The sequence below is a fragment of the Microcaecilia unicolor genome, chromosome 1, assembly GCF_901765095.1.
Source record: "Microcaecilia unicolor chromosome 1, aMicUni1.1, whole genome shotgun sequence".
Classification (NCBI taxonomy): domain Eukaryota; kingdom Metazoa; phylum Chordata; class Amphibia; order Gymnophiona; family Siphonopidae; genus Microcaecilia; species Microcaecilia unicolor.
The window spans coordinates 733,439,125-733,457,251 of NC_044031.1; the positions used below are offsets into that span (position 1 = coordinate 733,439,125).

Consider the following 18,127-nt stretch of genomic DNA (forward strand, 5'->3'; position numbering starts at 1 on the left):
TCACTCTTTCAAAAAGTACAAAGACGGTGAAATTAGATCTTACCTGCTAATTTTCTTTCCTCTAGACCCTCCAGACCGGTCAAGACGCGTGGGTTATGTCCTCCTACCAGCAGAGGGAGACTGAGAAAACACTAAGCTTTTGAAGCCTGTATATATAACCTGTGCAGAACCTCCACTAGCCAGTATACCCCTGACAAAGCAGAGAAACAAAAACACTAACAACAACTAGCAACCCTGTACGTGGTCACAGTAAACTGCAAAAACAAGAAACATCTTCCGCTTGCTCTTACGGAAACATGTTCCTTTGCCTTTGATAAAACAGTTGGGCTTCTACAGGTGGACTATCAAAGAAGAGCCCCACCTGTCCCGGACTCCTATCACAAAACAGAAATAAACAGTCTGCAATTAGAGAAACAACAATTTACAGCAGCCAAGAATTATCCAACAAACACACCTCCTGGCCTCCAATACAGACAGGGCGGGCTCTTGACCGGTCTGGAGGGTCTAGAGGAAAGAAAATTAGCAGGTAAGATCTAATTTCACCTTCCTCAGCGACCCTCCAGACCGGTCAAGACGCGTGGGACGTACCAGAGCAGTAACTAACTTATGGGAGGGACCTACTAAGGCCAGAGGTCAAAACTGCTGCCCCAAAGTGCACCTCGTCCTTTGCATGCACAGGAATCCTATAATGCTTCACAAAGGAATGCAACGAAAACCAAACCGCAGCCCGACAAATATCTAACAGAGAAATCATACTATTCTCCGCCCACGAGGCTGCCATTCCCCTAGTGGAATGAGCAGACCAGCCCCTAGGCACCACAGGACCCTTCACCAAGTAAGCAGATGCAACCGCCTCCTTCAACCACCGTGCTATGGTCACCTTAGGAGCCGCTGCACCCTTCTTTGGGCCACCATGAAGAATGAACAAACGGTCAGAGGCTCTGAAGTCCTGAGTTCCAGAGAGATAACAACTCAAAACTCTCCTGACATCCAGCTTGGCAATACCACGCTGCTCCGAATCTCCAGCCATATCACCCAACACTGGCAGAGAGATGACCTGATTAACATGGAACTCGGAAACCACCTTGGGCAAAAAAAGGAAAGCACCGTCCGCAACGAAACCTTTCCCTCAGAAAGGACAAAAATGGTTCCCTAAAAGACAAAGCCTGAAGCTCTGAAACACTCCGTGCTGAAGTAATCGCCACCAACAAGACCGCCTTTAAAGATAAATCCTTACAAGATGACGATACCAGAGGCACAAACTGAGGCCTGATCAAAGCATCCAAAACTAGCTTCAAATCCCACGGAGGCACCATCCGTCACTGAGGCGGACGCAGCAACTTAACACCCTTCAAAAAACGCACTACCTCAGGCACAGACGCGAAGGACTTTCACTGAAGCTTCCCACGAAAACATGACAAAGCTGCCACCTGAACCTTCAGTGTAGACAAGGCCAGACCTCTATCAACACCATCGTGCAAAAATTCCAAAACTTCCGCCACCGAAGAGTGAAACGGCCGAACTCGATGGTCTTCACACCAGTGCTCAAAGATTCTCCAAACCCGGACATATGCCAAGGAAGTGGATCGTCTACGGCAACTCAACATCGTAGCAAAGCCACTGGACGAAAGCCCCTTCTTCTTCAACTTGTGCCGCTCAAGAGCCAAGCCATAAGCGAAAACCGAGCCGGATCCAGCATGATTATCAGGCCTTGACACAGAACTGATCCCAACAAAGGCAGGGCCGCTGCCCCTGCCAACCGCACCAGGTCTCCATACCATGGTCGACGCTGCCAATCCGAAGCTACCAGAATCACCCGACCGGAGTGATGTTCGATGCGCTATATTACTCGACCGACTAACAGCCACAGAGGAAACACATACAGTCACTCCCGAAGCCAAGGCAACAGAAGAGTGTCGATTTCCTCCGCTCAAGGGTCTCTTCAGCGACTGAAAAAAAAAAAAAATCTCTGAACTTGCGCATAGCGAGCCGTTGCCCTAAGATCACCGAAAGTCCCCAGACCGACACAACTCACTGGAACACTGACCGAAGAAAAGACCACTCTCTGGGATCTAGAGTGTGCCTGCTGAGATAATCTGCATCTATGTGACCTACCCCGGCCACATGCGCTGCCAAGAGAGCCTGAAGATGAGTTCAACTGCGCCGCCAAGGCTCTTTGTTCCCCCCTTGACAGTTGACATATGCTACTGCCATGGCATTGTCACAGAGCACTCGGACTGCCTTGTGGCGAACCACCGACGTCAAGGCCTGGAGCGCCACCCGAATGGCCCGAGTTTCCAGCCGGTTGATGGACCACTCTGCTTCTGCCCGAGACCACCGGCCTTGAGCTACCTGACTGAGACAATGTGCCCCCCAACCTTGCAGACTGGCATCCGTGACCATTACCAGCCCCTGTGGGGACTCCAACGGCATTCCTTTCCCAAATTGCGCGGACTGAGCCACCAGCGGAGACTGAGACGAGGGGCCACCGACAGCGGACAACACATTTCCAAGTCCTGCGACAGAGGGGACCAACGACTGAGCAGAGCTGACTGTACCTGACGCGTGTGCGCCCTGGCCCACGGAACTACCTCTATGGTCGCCGCCATCAGGCCCAGGACCTGACGATAAGTACGGGCCGTCGGCGCCTTCTCTGCAAGGAACCGACGAATCGGACCCTGTAACTTGGAACCAAAAGGCTGCACAAAGGAAAGTGAAGATAAGCTTCCGTCAAATCCAGGGAAGTGAGAAACTCTCCTTTCCTGACCGCACCAGTGACCGACCGCAACGTCTCCATCCGGAAAGAGGGCACCTTGAGTGCCGCATTGACCCTTTTGAGATCTAAAATGGGACGAAAAGTGTCCTCTTTCTTGTGGACCACAAAATAGATCAAATAGCACTCTGAGCGTTGCTGATCTGAAGGAACAGGAACCACGGCTCCCAACGCGAGCAGCCACCGCAGTGTCCCTCACTGCTGCCCTCTTGCTCCAAGACCGACAGAGGGATTCCAGAAACACTTCGGGAGAACAGCTTTCGAATTCCAGCGCACATCCGCCTCGAAACACCTTGAGAACCCACTGATCTGACCTGATTTGGGCCCAACTCTGGTAAAACAGACTCAGCCGAGCCCCAACATGCACCAGAGCCTGAGCCCGCACACCTTCATTGGGAATTGTGGCCTGAATACTAACCTCCCGCGGAAAAGCCACGCCCTCCGCGACGACTCTCACGAAAGAACTGTGTGCGCTGGAAAAACCGACCCCTAGAGGTCCTACTACTATTAAACATTTCTATAGCACTACTAGACTTATGCAGCGCTGTACAAATTAACATGAAAAGACAGTCCCTGCTCAACAGAGCTTACAATCTAAATTGGACAAACAGACAGCTAGGGGTAGGTCCCACTCGATCTGCCCGGCCTATACCGCTGAGCCTCCCTAAACCGTCCCCGAGAGGAACTAGTTCTGGCCCCTGCCTTGAACCGAAAATCTGGAAGCCATAGAACCTTGGTATCACTAAGACCTCACACTAACTTGTCCAAATCTTCTCCAAAGAGCATAGCTCCCTTAAGTGGCAGAGACCCACAACCATAGCCATATTTTTTGTCTGAAGTAGGCAACAAATCATAAAAGCCTCAGACAAAAAGGATGAACCCATGTCCAAGTCGGCTAACTCCTGACCCCCAGAAGAACCAACATCTACCGAATCATCCAGGAGCTTCTCGGCCCAACGAAAACATGCCCGAGCTACCAGACCCCCACAAACCGAGGCCTGCAGGGCTAGAGCCGACAAAACAAAACTACGCTTGAGAAAAGATCCCAACTTCCTATCCTGAGGATCACGGAGGGCCGTTCTTCCATCAACCGGGATAGCCGTAGCTATAATTACTGCCGTCACTACTGCATCTACCGTGGGAGCCTTAAAGGAATCCCTATCGTCCTGAGGGAGGGGATAAAGCCTCGCCATTGCCTTTGCCACCTTACACGGCAAATCCCATTCCTGACAAATCATCTCCCGGAGATCCTTGTTCATAGGGAAGGATCACGCCTGACGCTGAATGCCCTTCACCAACGGATCCTGGACAGTTTCCCCCAAAGCCACCTCAGGACCAAACTGAAAGGTGGACGACACCTGATCTATGAGTTCTGACAGCTCATCTCTATGGAAAATCCGCACTACTGAAGGATCCTCTCCAGGAATCCAACAATCCTGCTCCTGAGAGCCGTCAATTCCATCTGACTCCCCCAGATCACTAAGCGCAGCTTCTGCAGCTACAGGAGAAAAACATTGCCTGTCCTCTGACCACTCTAACCGTGGTCTCTCAGCCAAGACGGAAATAGCCCCCTCTTCCAATTGGGAGGGGGGGTCCCGATCTCCAGGCCTGATACCGCGTCCAGACAAAATCTGGAGGAAAGCCCACCATTCCTGGACCGTCATTAGGCCCTTTTGTGCCAAAAACGGAGGCCGCAGGCCCAAAACCAGCCGGCTCCACGGGCCGCGTCAGACTCAAGATGGCGGCTGTTCCCGCCGAAACTGTTCCCGCTGACAGCGGCCCTGCCTACGCTCCCGCTGACCCGGAGACTCCCGACACCATCGATCCCTCCGCGGTCAAGTCGGGGGGTGCCGCAGCCACCTTTATAGGTGCACCGCAAAGCTACACTGAGCGCCCGGCGCCTCTACCCCTCGCCACGAGCACGCACGACATCGGAGGAGCTGGGCCGCCATAAACCACGAGGGAAGGGAAAAGCTGTTCAGCAAACGCGCCAAACCAAAAACTCACTCACACTGCAAAAGCACTGGAGAAAGCGCTGCTCTCTCGTTCCAGCAAGGAATCAAAACCCCCGTTCGGTCCGCTGAAAATAAAGAAATAAATGCCCTTAAAGGCACAGTACTCCAACTCTGGCAGCTGGAAATTGTAAGGCACTCAAGGCTACAATACTGAGAAAGCAGCCGAGGCACAAAGCTGCCAAGCAAAACGAAATAGAATAACTGACCTTAAAGGCACAGTACTCTAATTCTGGCATCTGGAAATTGTAAGGCACTCAAGGCTACAATACTGAGAAAGCAGCCGAGGCACAAAGCTGGCAAGCAAAATGACATAGAATAACTGACCTTAAAGGCATCGTACTCTAACTCTGGCATCTGGAAATTGTAAGGCACTCAAGGCTACAATACTGAGAAAGCAGCCGAGGCACAAAGCTGCCAAGCAAACAGAAATAGAGAGCAGCACAGGGGGAGGGACCCAAACATAGGTGTAACACCCCAGGGGGAAAAACTGGGCCCCACCAGACCCAGGGCCCCAAAGCACTTTTTTTATTTTTTTTTTTTACACACACACGTACAGGGTACTGCAACAGAATAAAGTTTGGAAGGAAAAAATCCTACGACCCAATGACAAACTACCTCACCAGATTATTGGAGACTGCACAGGCTGTCAACTGCTACCTCTGCTGAGACTGAGAAAATACTGGCTAGTGGAGGTTCTGCACAGGTTATATATACAGGCTTCAAAAGCTTAGTGTTTTCTCAGTCTCCCTCTGCTGGTAGGAGGACATAACCCACGCGTCTTGACCGGTCTGGAGGGTCGCTGAGGAATAATGAAATTACATAGAAATATTTTTTCACTCAAAGAATAGTTAAGCTCTGCAACTCATTGCTGGAGGATGTGGTAACAACATTTATTGTATCTGGATTTAAAAGGTTTGGACAAGTTCCTGGAGGAAAAGTCCATAGATTGTTGTTAGGATGGACATGGGGGAAGCCACTGCTTGCCCCGGGATTGGTAGCATGGAATGTTGCTACTAATTGGGTTTCTGCCTAGTACTTGTGACCTCAATTGGCCACTGTTGGAAGCAGGATACTGACTAGATGGACCATTGGTCTGACCCGGTATGGCTATTATTCTGTTCTTATGACCAGAGAATAGAGACAGAAAAAGAAAGTAGTTCATGAAGGGTATTATGCAGCTATGGAATGCTCTGTTTTTCCTCTGTTTCCAGTGGACTGTGACTTGGATACTCAGCTCTGTCAACTCCTAAACTATTTTATTGTAGTTTTTGTTGAACTACAACTTTTTGTTGAACTCACAAAAAGTAAGAAAATGAAGGTGCTTGTCTGGAAATACTTAGAACTCTAAGTCCCTTTCCTTTCCTCTCTTTCTCCTGCAGGGGTAGCCCCAAGAGGCTGGACCCCTGGTGCAGTTTTTAGCTCAGCAGTTGAGTATGGGGAGTGAGTGTACTCAGAGGGCAACTGTCACGAAACACCTAGAACCTGCCTGAAAGGTCTGCCTAACTTCGCTTGCACTTGGGCTCGTGCTCTATACTAGCGCCCTTCACCTACCGACTGGGTCCCACTTGCCTCTGGGCTAGTCTCCCACTCTCATGATTTCTAGGACACTGGGGCCACACTCCATGGGTCCCACAATTTCCAGAAAGCATCCACAGACCCCAAAACATGAACCAGGATGGACAGCAGAGTTAATAAACTAAATAAGGTTTATTGTCACAGAACTTAACAGTGAACAGAAAAAAGGTGAAATCAGCAAGCAATAACAGGTAACTGAATATGGATCAATTATAAAACTAACTAAACATTTGTTTATTACCTGGGGCGTTCAGGAAATATAGCTGCTCACAGGGCCTCAGTAAAGAGATCTTTCTCTCTCAGCTCCCTGGAGAAAATCCAGTACCTTCAGGCTAGATTTGAAGTCAAGGGCCCATCAGAGCTCAGGGCATCAATTTTGAAAGTAGTTGCCTAATGGTACTGCAGATTGCTGTTCTATAAGCTGAAACTGGAGAAGAGAAAGTCTTTTTCTGCAACAGTTTTAAACCTCAAAACAAGCGTCATCTGCTGGCCAAATCATGAAGTACAGTTTTCAGGCTCATAAACCCCCTGTTTTGTCACAGCAACACTCAGTGGTGCTGAATCCCTTCCCTCCTCCCCCAACACTATTGACCCAGCTTGGAATGCTGCAGACTGGAACTATGAACAATAATCATATCTCTTTACTGTTTCTATGTCTGCAATGTATAAGGTATTGCTTTTTTTTTTTTTTTTTGCAATAGCGCCCAAACCACTAGTAGTGGAAGTGCACCGAGGTACTTTATTTCAACAGTAACTGCTCAATCGCCTTGCTGTAGTCTACTGTGCTCCCTTTATTTGTACAAAACCTTTCTTTTCTATCCTCCAAAAGAATTCAAGATGCTTTCCTTGATATGGCATAGTTCTTTGAGCTGCTTAATTTCCTCATAGTGGTAGCAAAGCAGGCGCTTTCTGTCTACCAAAATCAGCCTTTGTTATGTTGTATTGTTTGTTTCGATGGGTGTTCAGAGTTAATTCCTGTCTGCTGTTCACTTCAGTTGCTTACTCGGTGAGATTTGCAGCATTAATGTAAAAAAAACATTGTTTCTCTTCAGTTTAGCCCACACTGTTTTTATTTTGGGTTAACATGTTGTGGTAAATTTAAAACGAATCGGAGAAAATTTTTCTTCACCCAACGTGTAATTAGACTCTGGAATTCGTTGCCGGAGAACGTGGTACGGGCGGTTAGCTTGACGGAGTTTAAAAAGGGGTTAGATAGATTCCTAAAGGACAAGTCCATAGACCGCTATTAAATGGACTTGGAAAAATTCCGCATTTTTAGGTATAACTTGTCTGGAATGTTTTTACGTTTAGGGAGCGTGCCAGGTGCCCTTGACCTGGATTGGCCACTGTCGGTGACAGGATGCTGGCTAGATGGACCTTTGGTCTTTCCCAGTATGGCACTACTTATGTACTTATGTACTTATGTTGCCTTTTTGCAGTCTTAGTTTCTATATTATAGTATCTTGTGTTTATTTTATATTCTTGCCCTTACTATGGAATTCTTTACAGTTTTCCTGGGGCTCCAGCATCGTACTTTTAGTACCTATTTGTGCTTAAGCCTTTCACTGAATGTGTGCCTACACCTTTTACTACCTCTACTTCTCATCTTTCAGTATCTGTGATCTCCTTAACCGCAGCTGTCATTTTTATATTAAATAGGTTTTGAATACCAAGTTCCTTTTACTCTACAGAGGCAGATCTGGCATCTTGCCCTAGTTATGAACTGCTTTTCTATATCTCATAAGTCTGGACTGATCTGTTGGTGACACAAAGGAAGGTAAAATTAGATCTTACCTGCTAATTTTCTTTCCTTGTTCCAACAGATCAGTCCAGACGCCCACAGTTATTTCTCAGGCTGTTTGCTGTTTCTATTATTTCAGGATATTGCATTCTTCCTCAATCAGTTTAACTTTTGTGTACAATCAGTATGCTGTCATTTTGGCCTTGGCTGTTTCTCACGTAGGAGTTCTGCTTAAGGTCAGTTATTAGACACTTTACTATAATTTATTATAAATGTCTTATATTCCCAAGCTCAATAATGATTCATTGTGGATCACATATTAAAGAGAGCCTCAGATAGGTGGAATTACATAGTACAGACAAATAAAGAAAAATAAAGATCCAATTCAACAATAGTCTACGTCAGTATCACCAGAGATGATTCTAAATTGTAAATAGGATTGAGAACATCGAATAAAGCTTGGCAATCCATTCCAAATTCTAGCTGACAGAAATTTGAAGGAAGATTCAAAATATTTTTTAAACTTAATTCCTTTACAGCTGGGTAAGGCCATAGTCAAAAATTAAACATTCCGAACAATCCTACTTGTAGTCAACGAAACACCCTCAGAATTTTCACCTGCAAAGAACTTAAAAACCATACAAGCAATTTTGAACTTCATTCGTGAAAAAATTGGAAGCCAGTGAAGTTTTCTAAGAGGAGATGCTTTTTCAAATTTATTCATCTTAAAAATTAACCTGTCTGTGGTATTTTGAAATAGTTGTAATCTTTTCACTAGTTTTACAGCAATACCCCCATATTGAGAGTTACAATAATTCAAATAAGGTAACAAAATTGCTTGTGCAGTAGTTATAAAATTCTGAACACCCAAAGGTGAACGTACTGCCCTCAGCTGATGTAATTGAAAATTAAATTTCTTATCATCCCCTGTTTAGGCTGACACAGCCTATTCAAAATGAATGGACTGTGTCAGCATTAGCGCATGGCAGCCGCTAGCGTGGCTTAGTCAACAGAGGGATTCGTGAGAGCATTAATTTGGTCTTCCAAAGTAACATAGTAACATAGTAGATGACGGCAGAAAAAGACCTTTACGGTCCATCCAGTCTGCCCAACAAGATAAACTCTTATGTGCTACTTTTTATTTGTACCTGTCCTCTTCAGGGCACAGACCGTATAAGTCTGCCCAGCACTATCCCCACCTCCCAACCACCAGTCCCGCCTCCCAACCACCGGCTCTGGCACAGACCATATAAGTCTGCCCAGCACTATCCCCGCCTCCCAACCACCGGCTCCCAACCACCGGCTCTGGCACAGACCGTATAAGTCTGCCCAGTACTATCCCTGCCTCCTAACCACCAGCCCCGCCTCCCAACCACCGGCTCCCAACCACCGGCTCTGGCACAGACCGTATAAGTCTGCCCAGCACTATCCCCGCCTCCCACCACCGGCTCTGGCACAGACCGTATAAGTGTGCCTATCACTACCCCTAGAGTCTAATATTGCTCCTATGACTTTAGATTTATTCTCAATTTTTATAACCTCCCCAGTAGTAAGCTGTAAAGACTTCTGGAGCAAGGAATCAAAATCTTCAAACCATACCACCTTAGTTTTTTTTGTCTATTAAATTTTAAAAAATTCTTTTGTGACCAAGAGTCAACCAAAGAAATATTCTTTATCAACATTTTACTATTATTATTATTAGTTATTGCATTTGTATCCCACATTCCCCCACCTATTTGCAGGCTCAATGTGGCTTACATAGATTTGAAACATTGTCATTACAGGATATCAGATACAATTATTAATGTGTAATGATTAGGAGAGGTAAGAGAAGAAGGAAGAGAGTGATTAGGGTAGTATTTTCAAAAGTATCCAAAGCAGAACATAGAAGAAATATATCATCAGCATAAGACAATGAAAATTCCTAAAGAGGTTAAAAACTCTCCCAATGTCCTCCTCATATAAACATTGAACAGTAGTGTGGAAAATGGTGACCCTTGTGGTACCCCACAGCCAGACAGCCAAGATGTCGAAAAACTAACCCATTCTGAAATTTATATGATCTGTTTTTCAGAAACTCTTCAAACCATTTTATCACCATACCTGTTATACCTAATTCACTGAGCCCATAAAACATCAAAGAATGATCTATAACATCAAAAGCTTCCAAAATAAACTGCAAAAGTATTGTTTGACCACCTCTGCTCAAGATATCTTTAATTTCTATAGTCAAGATCAGAAGAAGTGATTAGGTACTATGAAAAGAACGAAACCCATGTTGAGAAAAATGCAGTAAATCATTATTAAAGATGAAATCAGAAAATTGTTGATAAACAGGAAACTCCAGCAGCTTGGTCAACCAAGGAATCCTGGTTACTGGCCTATAATTATCAACTACAGTTAGATCAACACAGCAATTTTAGGTATAGGGGTAAGAACAATCTCTGAGATCGAATCAGGGTAACAGCCTTCTCTTAACAAAAATGTAATCAATTCTCAGTCATGATATTATTTTCACAGGAGCAGATTACAAGTAAGAAGGACATGTATCTAAACTGTAAGATTTCTTAGAGAAGCTTTTCAACAACTTCATAACATCATTCAATAAAACCAGGGAAAATTGATCCAAATTCTATCTCCCAGGAAACTGCTGATCTCAGAAGCTGAGAGTGGCTAATAATCAATACAGTCCTCTATACTCAACTTAAAATATTGCCTAATTTTATTAACGTTAATTTGAAAAAAAAATCAGCTAGTCTTTCGACAGGAACGTAAGACCTTTGAAGTCAGAATGATTGAATATTTTGACACCCAACAGACAGAACTTAACAAGGATCTGGGTTTTCTAGCCCATTAGAAACCATAAAATTGTATGTCTCTGTTTATCACCCTCCTCTCACCTACCCACACCCATCCTGTTAGAATATCAGTGAAGTGCTTTAATTTCCCCATGCATACCTCCTACCCACCCCCACCCTCCCAACCTGTCAGACTGTCAAAGTAAGGCTTGGGTGTCTCACTTATATATACTATCTGCTACCACATTAGCTTATTTCCGATCTGACGAAGAAGGGCAACCTTCGAAAGCTAATCAAGAACTGTATTAAGTTATGTCCAATCTTATTTTCTTTTCCATGTTTTATTTTGTTTGATTTTTATTGATAAACTACAGGTGGTTGTAAATTTGGGGGGATAGAAACAATATTATCTATACTAATCATCTTGGTAAAAGTATTAAATAACTTTTGAAGAGTTACCAGATTGTTTTATCAGTTGATCATAATAATCAGCTTTGGCTAGTGAAATTGCATTCTTATATTTTCTAATATTAAAACGCCAAACTGCAAAATGAGACTAGTCCTTAGTTTTTCTCCATAGTCTCTCAGTTCTTCTACAAGCCCTTTTAAGGACAGCTAAATTCTCTGTATACCAAGGGTTTGTTTTGCCTAAACGTTTTCTTTTTTAATTCTGACAAATCCCATAATGATTTTAGTTACCCTTGTATTCAGTTGCTTCATTGGCTATTTGCCTACTATCGTGCTAGCTTGTTGTTAGATTATAACCAGTAAAATTCAATACTCCCACCTTTGTGGTTGGCTTCATCAGTCATGCATGCTACTTCTGTATTCAGTAGGTGTTTTGGGGGGGAGAGTGGGAGTGTTGATATTGATAATGTCAATTTTACTGTTGTAATCCAGCTATATGTTCTTTATATATGAGCTCCACTGCTTTTTCAGTTGAAAAAAGCCGCGAGTTCCATAGCTGTTTCCATCCGCTGGTTGATAGACATAACCCACAAGTCTGCACTAATCTATTGGGACTAAAGGAAAGATAATTAGCAGGTAAAACCTAATTTTACCTTTTGTAAGAATTGTTTGGTTAGTTGCTGTGTATACTCCATCAGTGGCATAATGAACAATCTCTGGCCATTTGGAAAGGCGTGAGTGGATATACAGTAGTCCTGAAAATGATTAAACACAGTTTTGCATTTTTGAAAATTTATATTGAAATTTGATCCCAACTTCCATGAATCTTTTTGTGCAATTTTATATGATACTGTTTTCTTAACTTTAAGTAAAATTCGAAATAGCCGATGAATATAGTAATACTAATGCCTAAGACCACCTCTACTGCATGTGGTTCAGTACTAGTCACATACCAGGAACAAAGTCCTTCATTGAAAAAGCTTAGAGAAAATGAACACCTCCAAATGAGAGGCAGAAGGTGAGAAAGTTTAAAGGCAGTGGAGCCAATATCCTCCTTACCTTCTGAAATTGATAGCAGTTGTGGCTTGTGCTTTCAAGCAGCCAGAAACTCGGCAGTACAAACTGAGAATTAAAATATGTATGTATGTATTTATTTATTTATACATTCTTGTGTCCCACTATTTCTAAAAACAAGTTTCAGTTCAAAGTGGCTTACAATTTTACAATTATGTTAGGTTACATTACAATTTAGATTGTAAGCTCCTTCGAACAGGGACTGTCCTTCTTTGTTAAACTGTACAGCGCTGCGTAACCCTAGTAGCGCTCTAGAAATGTTAAGTAGTAGTAATTTTACAGTTAGGTTAGATTGCATTAGTGTTTTTTAGGTATTTTTGAGAGGTGGGTGTTCAGTTTCTTTCTGGATTGTTGATATCCCATTGATGAGCATGATTCAAAGTAGTTAGCACAGATTTAATACTGATTATCAGGTCTGCCTTTTTCTTTTCCACCTTTAGGCAGTTATGGCCAGCTTGGACATGGAAACACAGCTAGTTCAGATCAGCCAAAGCTTTTAAAGTATTTCTCCCAGCATCAGCTTCATGTTCAGGATGTGGTGTGTGGAACTTGGAGCACATTTGTACTGTGCCATTTGAAAGAGAATGAACCAAGACAGTTTGGCTTGTAACACAGCAGAAGGTGAGACATGGTTAAACACTAAACCTCCTCAAGTCTGTGGGAAGGGAGCGGGAGGGACTATATATTTCACCTTTATCTTGTGTTTGCTCTCCTACAGTGTAGCTATCATGCATTATATTATGAAATAGGAGTGAGAGTTAGGCATCAGATATGAATATAAACAATGGGAAAGATGTTTTAAATATTTGCTTATAGTGTAATTTAGCTGAAAATGGATATTCTCTATGGGTGGTATTACACCCCCACAATGCCTTGCCCATATGTTTGGGTAAGGTATGGGGTTATGGTGGAGAAATTGGAGATGTATACCACGTATGGTGAATTTGCCCTAAGGCACAACATTGCTGGACACTGGTTCTGGAAATAAACAAGTAGTGATGCGTTTCCTATCCAGCTAAGGCGGATTGGCCACTGATGAACCTTTGGTCTGTCCCAGTATGGCAATACTTGTATACTTATGGACTATTGTTTGCTTCATTTTAGGCTACATGGAATGAAATTAGATGCTCGTAAACTGGCGACTAGCAGATTTGTCACCAGTAAAATAGCCTTGGTGGCTGCCTGGAAACAAACTATCATGCCCCCTATAGCTATGATGTTGAGAAAATTGGATTGTATTCACCAGATAACCAAATTGACAGTGATATGAAAAGGCTGGTTGATTACCTTTCATAAAGTCTGGGACGCATACCACACTTGGCAACTTCAAAGGGGAGAAACAAGTCAGCAGGACCGTGCCCGAGGTGTATGTAACTATATTTTTTGGGTTCTCTAGTGAGTAAGACAGACTATGATATGGACTCTCGACTATATTCATTTATGGGGCGGGACTGGTTGAGGAGTGCTGGGAAATACTTAGTTATCCTCAGTGATGGTTATAAGCTATCAAACAACAGTTGGTACTGTTTTCTTTGTGTTTTTGTATTCATTAACTTTTGCCTAATAAAGATTCTGAAATGCAAAAAAAAAAAAAAAGCCTTGCCAAGCAAATGCAATGGAAGCTTTGTGTAGAACTGTCATTAACTTCAACAGGAGAATGTATTGCTATTTGAATGTTTTTCCTGTTATAATTGTCTATTGCTCATGTTCGATTTATTCTTATTGTACACCATCTTGAGTGAATTCCTTCAAAAAGGCGGTAAATAAATCCTAATAAATAAATACATTTCTTGAAAAATACTCAAGTTGATTCAAGCAAGGTGTATCAGTCTGTGTATATTTGGGAGATATTCTCTAGCATTGGGGAGGAAAGCGAAGATACTTTCTTGAGGCGGGTATTCTCCGAGGACAGCAGGCCATATATTCTCACAATTGGGTAATGTGGTACGGTGTTGCCCAGTCCGGAGCTTATAACAAGTTTTAAGAGCTTTGTGGAGGCGAGATGTGCTCCACCGCACATGCGCAAGTGCCTTCCTTCCCACTGCGATGGTTAGGTTACCACAGTTAAATACCACAGCATAAAAAAATAAAACAAATAGGAGAGAATGCCTATGGGAGGTGGGTTTGTGAGAATATAAGGCCTGCTGTCCTCGGAGACTACCTGCTACAGGTAAGTATCTTCGCTTTCTCTGAGGACAAGCAGGCCATTAATTCTCACAATTGGGGTATTCCTATCAGCCAGGCTCACTGAAAACAACAAACATTGGTTAATTGGGCCGCGCAATGGTGAGGACATAACTCAGCTTAACCTGAAACTATATACAAACTGAGTGAGAGTGCAACCTGGAACAGAATAAAATGGGCTTAGGGGAGTGAAGTTGGATTCTAGGCCCCAAACAGATTGTGCAACACTGTCTGCCCACACCAACTGTCGCAGTAATCAGATATGAATGTGTGGACTGAAGACCATGTGACAGCCTTGCAAATTTCTTCAGTGGAATCTGACCTCAAGTGGGCTACTGCCACAGCCGTGGCTCTGACATTTTGAGCCTTGACATGACCCTCCAGTATCAGCTCAACCTGGGCATAAGTGAAAGAAATGTAACTTGCCAGCCAATTAGAGATTGTGCGTTTCCCAATGGCGACCTCCATCCTATGGGGATCAAAAGAAACAAAACGTTGGGCAGACTGTCTGTGGGGCCTTGTCCACTCCATGTAAGTAGGCCAATGCTCACTTGCAGTCCCAAGGTGTGCAAAGTGCTTTTGCCAGGATGCCCCGCCCTTGCTTCAAAAACGTCATGACGTCGAGGGCGGAGCAATTACACAACAAATAGCATCGCTTGCCCGCCCCGCCCTCACGTCTAAACGTCATGACGTTGAGGGCGGGTAATGATAAAACACAAATACCGCTCCCCCCCCCCCCCCCGAGGTCACCAACTTAAACAGGCAAAACTATTCCAATCAAATATCCACCATCTACTGGAGACAGAAAATTACTGACCATCTATTTCTGCACAGTTCCTTTAAAGGGAGACTCGCATAGAACTATTTGGAATGTCTTTTAGCAACTGGGCTAACCCATTTTTTTTCACACCTGAGGTGGTTGACCCAGTTATCAATGTAGCCAGTGGGGAATAGCCTAGTCCAGAGATGGCGAACCTTTCAGAGACCGAGTGCCCAAACAGTAACCCAAAATCTAATTATTTATCGCAAAGTGCCAAAAGGGCAATTTAACAGGTGGTGCATTATCCCTCCCCCTCATCCCCCCTCCCTCTCCCCCCTGCCCCTCCTGCCTCCGAGTTTCAGGCCCGTCCCTTCCCTCCAAATTTTAAAAGTAATCTATCTTACCTCGTCGGGGTTAGGGCGGCAGCAGCGGTAAAAAGCATGCAGGCTCGGCTCGGTGCTTAGTTCAGTTTTCCCTTCTCTCTCTCAGCTCTGGTCCCGCCCTTGCGGAAACAGGAAATGAGGGCGGGACCAGAGCTGAGAGAGAGAAGGGAAAACTGAACTAAGCACTGAGCCGCGCCTGCATGCTGCCGCCCTAACCCCAACGAGGTAAAATAGATGACTTTTAAAATTCGGAGGGAGGGGGCCTGGAACTCAAAGGGCGGCGGGAACGAACTTCCGGTGGCTGAGGCGATGGCATGCATGCCATAGGTTCGCCATCACTGGCCTATTCAATCACATGCAGAAAGTCTGCAAAATTAATTGGCTTTTAGCTTAGTCAACTTGTTCATAGGTAAATATCAGTGTATTGATGTACTAGATCGAAAAAGCAACAAATCTGCAAAATTGAGGGTCAGCCCACTTGTCCATAAGCCCATCCATTTGATCTTTGTCTCTGTCTGCTGGTCGGTGGACAACACCCACAAGTTTTGGACTGGTCTGATGAAGTCACTAAAGAAATTTAGAGATTAAAATTGGTATTAACTGTGATCAAATTTTTAAATCAATTATGCTATATAGCTGTTTGATCAAAAAATTGATATAGCTGTTGATCAAAACATGTTATCTACACATACACAGAGAGAAAGAGGGAAAAAGAAATTTGACACAATGGTGGCAAAAAATAAATTTGGAGAGCTTTTAGTGACTGAGCAGTAAAAATAAAAGTGAGTAGATCACTGTTAGAAGGCACACATGCTCAGAACTAGAGTCAAACCAGCTTAATATCACATTCAAGGGACTGTTCAAATCATGTGACTAAGCAGAGTTGACATTAAAAGGAGTAGACATTTAAAGTATACTAAAAGCAGAGAAGACAGACCTTGAGGTTTTATTTTCATATTTCAGCTTTTATTCAACAGACACACTATACAGTACACAAAAGGGCAGTAACTTTCACATCAAATACACTGATCTGCAGTAGAAAAAAAATTGTGATTTTACCAGTGAGATTCACTGGTATGTTAAGAAGTCCTGATTGCAAGCCACAGCATTGAAAACATCTTCCTGTTGTACATCTGTCAAAGTACCAATAAAAGCATGTACCGTTTCAAAAGCAGTCACAGACTGGGCAAGTGGAATTGTGGCGATTTAAGGTGGTTTCATCCATTTCAAGAACATATTCTGCATCCTCCAGAGCACAGTTGAAGCGATTTTATCAATGGACTGTGTTTCAGTTGAAATCAGTGGGCCCAGCTGTAGCAAGCTCCAGGAGTATTGGCCTAAGGTGGTGGAGTTGTTGGAAAAGGTGGTACAGGGATCTTATGAGTTGACATATGGAATTATGCTGATGGATTCAGATATGGAATTGCAGGAACAGGGGCTGACAGTGGTTGTCAATATGTTCTGTTGGCATTGGTGTTGGCTAGGAAGGTGATATTACAACACTGGACAAGTCAACTCCCGCCGCCAGTCGACCAGTGGTACAGGCATATGCGGCAAATGGCAGAGTGGGAGATTCAAAGAACAGAAAACCTGTGGGGCAAGTCATCTAAGGAATATAATAATATATGGAAGCGGTGTTTAGAATGTATCCCACACCGTCCTTTGCATAAAACTTTAAGCGGGGGCTCCGGGAGGGGCCCAAACAGTTCTGCTACATAAGCAAAGCCTGGACGGGGGTGGGCAGAGGGGAGGGAAGGGAGGGGCAGGGGGAGGGAATAAATTAGAAAATGAATGAGCAAGAGCTCAGAGACCACAATTTGTGTGTGGATATATTTGTTGGGAGCGTATTGGACACATATAATATATAAGACCACAATATGTATATGGTAGCCTGTAATTGTCCAAGAGTTAACGCTACAGATTGAACCTTGAGTGTATTTGTTAAGTTTGTATTACTATGCTCTGCTTGTTCTTAATAAAAAGATTACTAAAAAAAAAATTGCTTGAATGTCACTGAACCGTCCAAAATTGGAGACCACTCCTCGTCCCTCTTCATGGGTAGTAAAGGCTGATCAATGTTGATTGTGTCGCCAATATTTTCATGTGCATATGATGAATCAACTATGCTTTGTGAAAACAGTTAAGTCACCTGGGCTAACAGAATTCCATGCAGCGTGCATGAAATCAATGGCAATTTTTACATCAATATCGGCTGATCGTTTTTGTTCCATTGCATGCAAATATACTACACAGTTTGCTTTCTGTATGTTGCTTAAATGCATAGATGATACCCTGGTCACAAGGTTGAATCTCACTGGTTGTGTTTGGTGGCTGACAGACTAGCTTTGTTGAAGTCAGGTTACTGATATCCGTGTGTGCTGGGCAATTTTCCACAAATAACAGGACCATCCTCTTC

The 18,127-nt window shown here is 43.9% G+C and overlaps 1 protein-coding gene across 1 annotated transcript in view; it reads left to right on the forward strand.

Moving 5' to 3' along the window:
* Positions 1-13,980, forward strand: part of RCCD1 (RCC1 domain containing 1) — a 35,416-nt gene extending 21,436 nt beyond the window's left edge. The window contains exons 8-9 of the mRNA XM_030189662.1: positions 12,825-13,005; positions 13,489-13,980. Coding sequence (XP_030045522.1) covers positions 12,825-12,994 — 170 coding nt within the window. The 3' untranslated portion in view covers positions 12,995-13,005; positions 13,489-13,980. The remainder of the gene's footprint in view (positions 1-12,824; positions 13,006-13,488) is intronic.
* Positions 13,981-18,127: the final 4,147 nt, after the last annotated feature.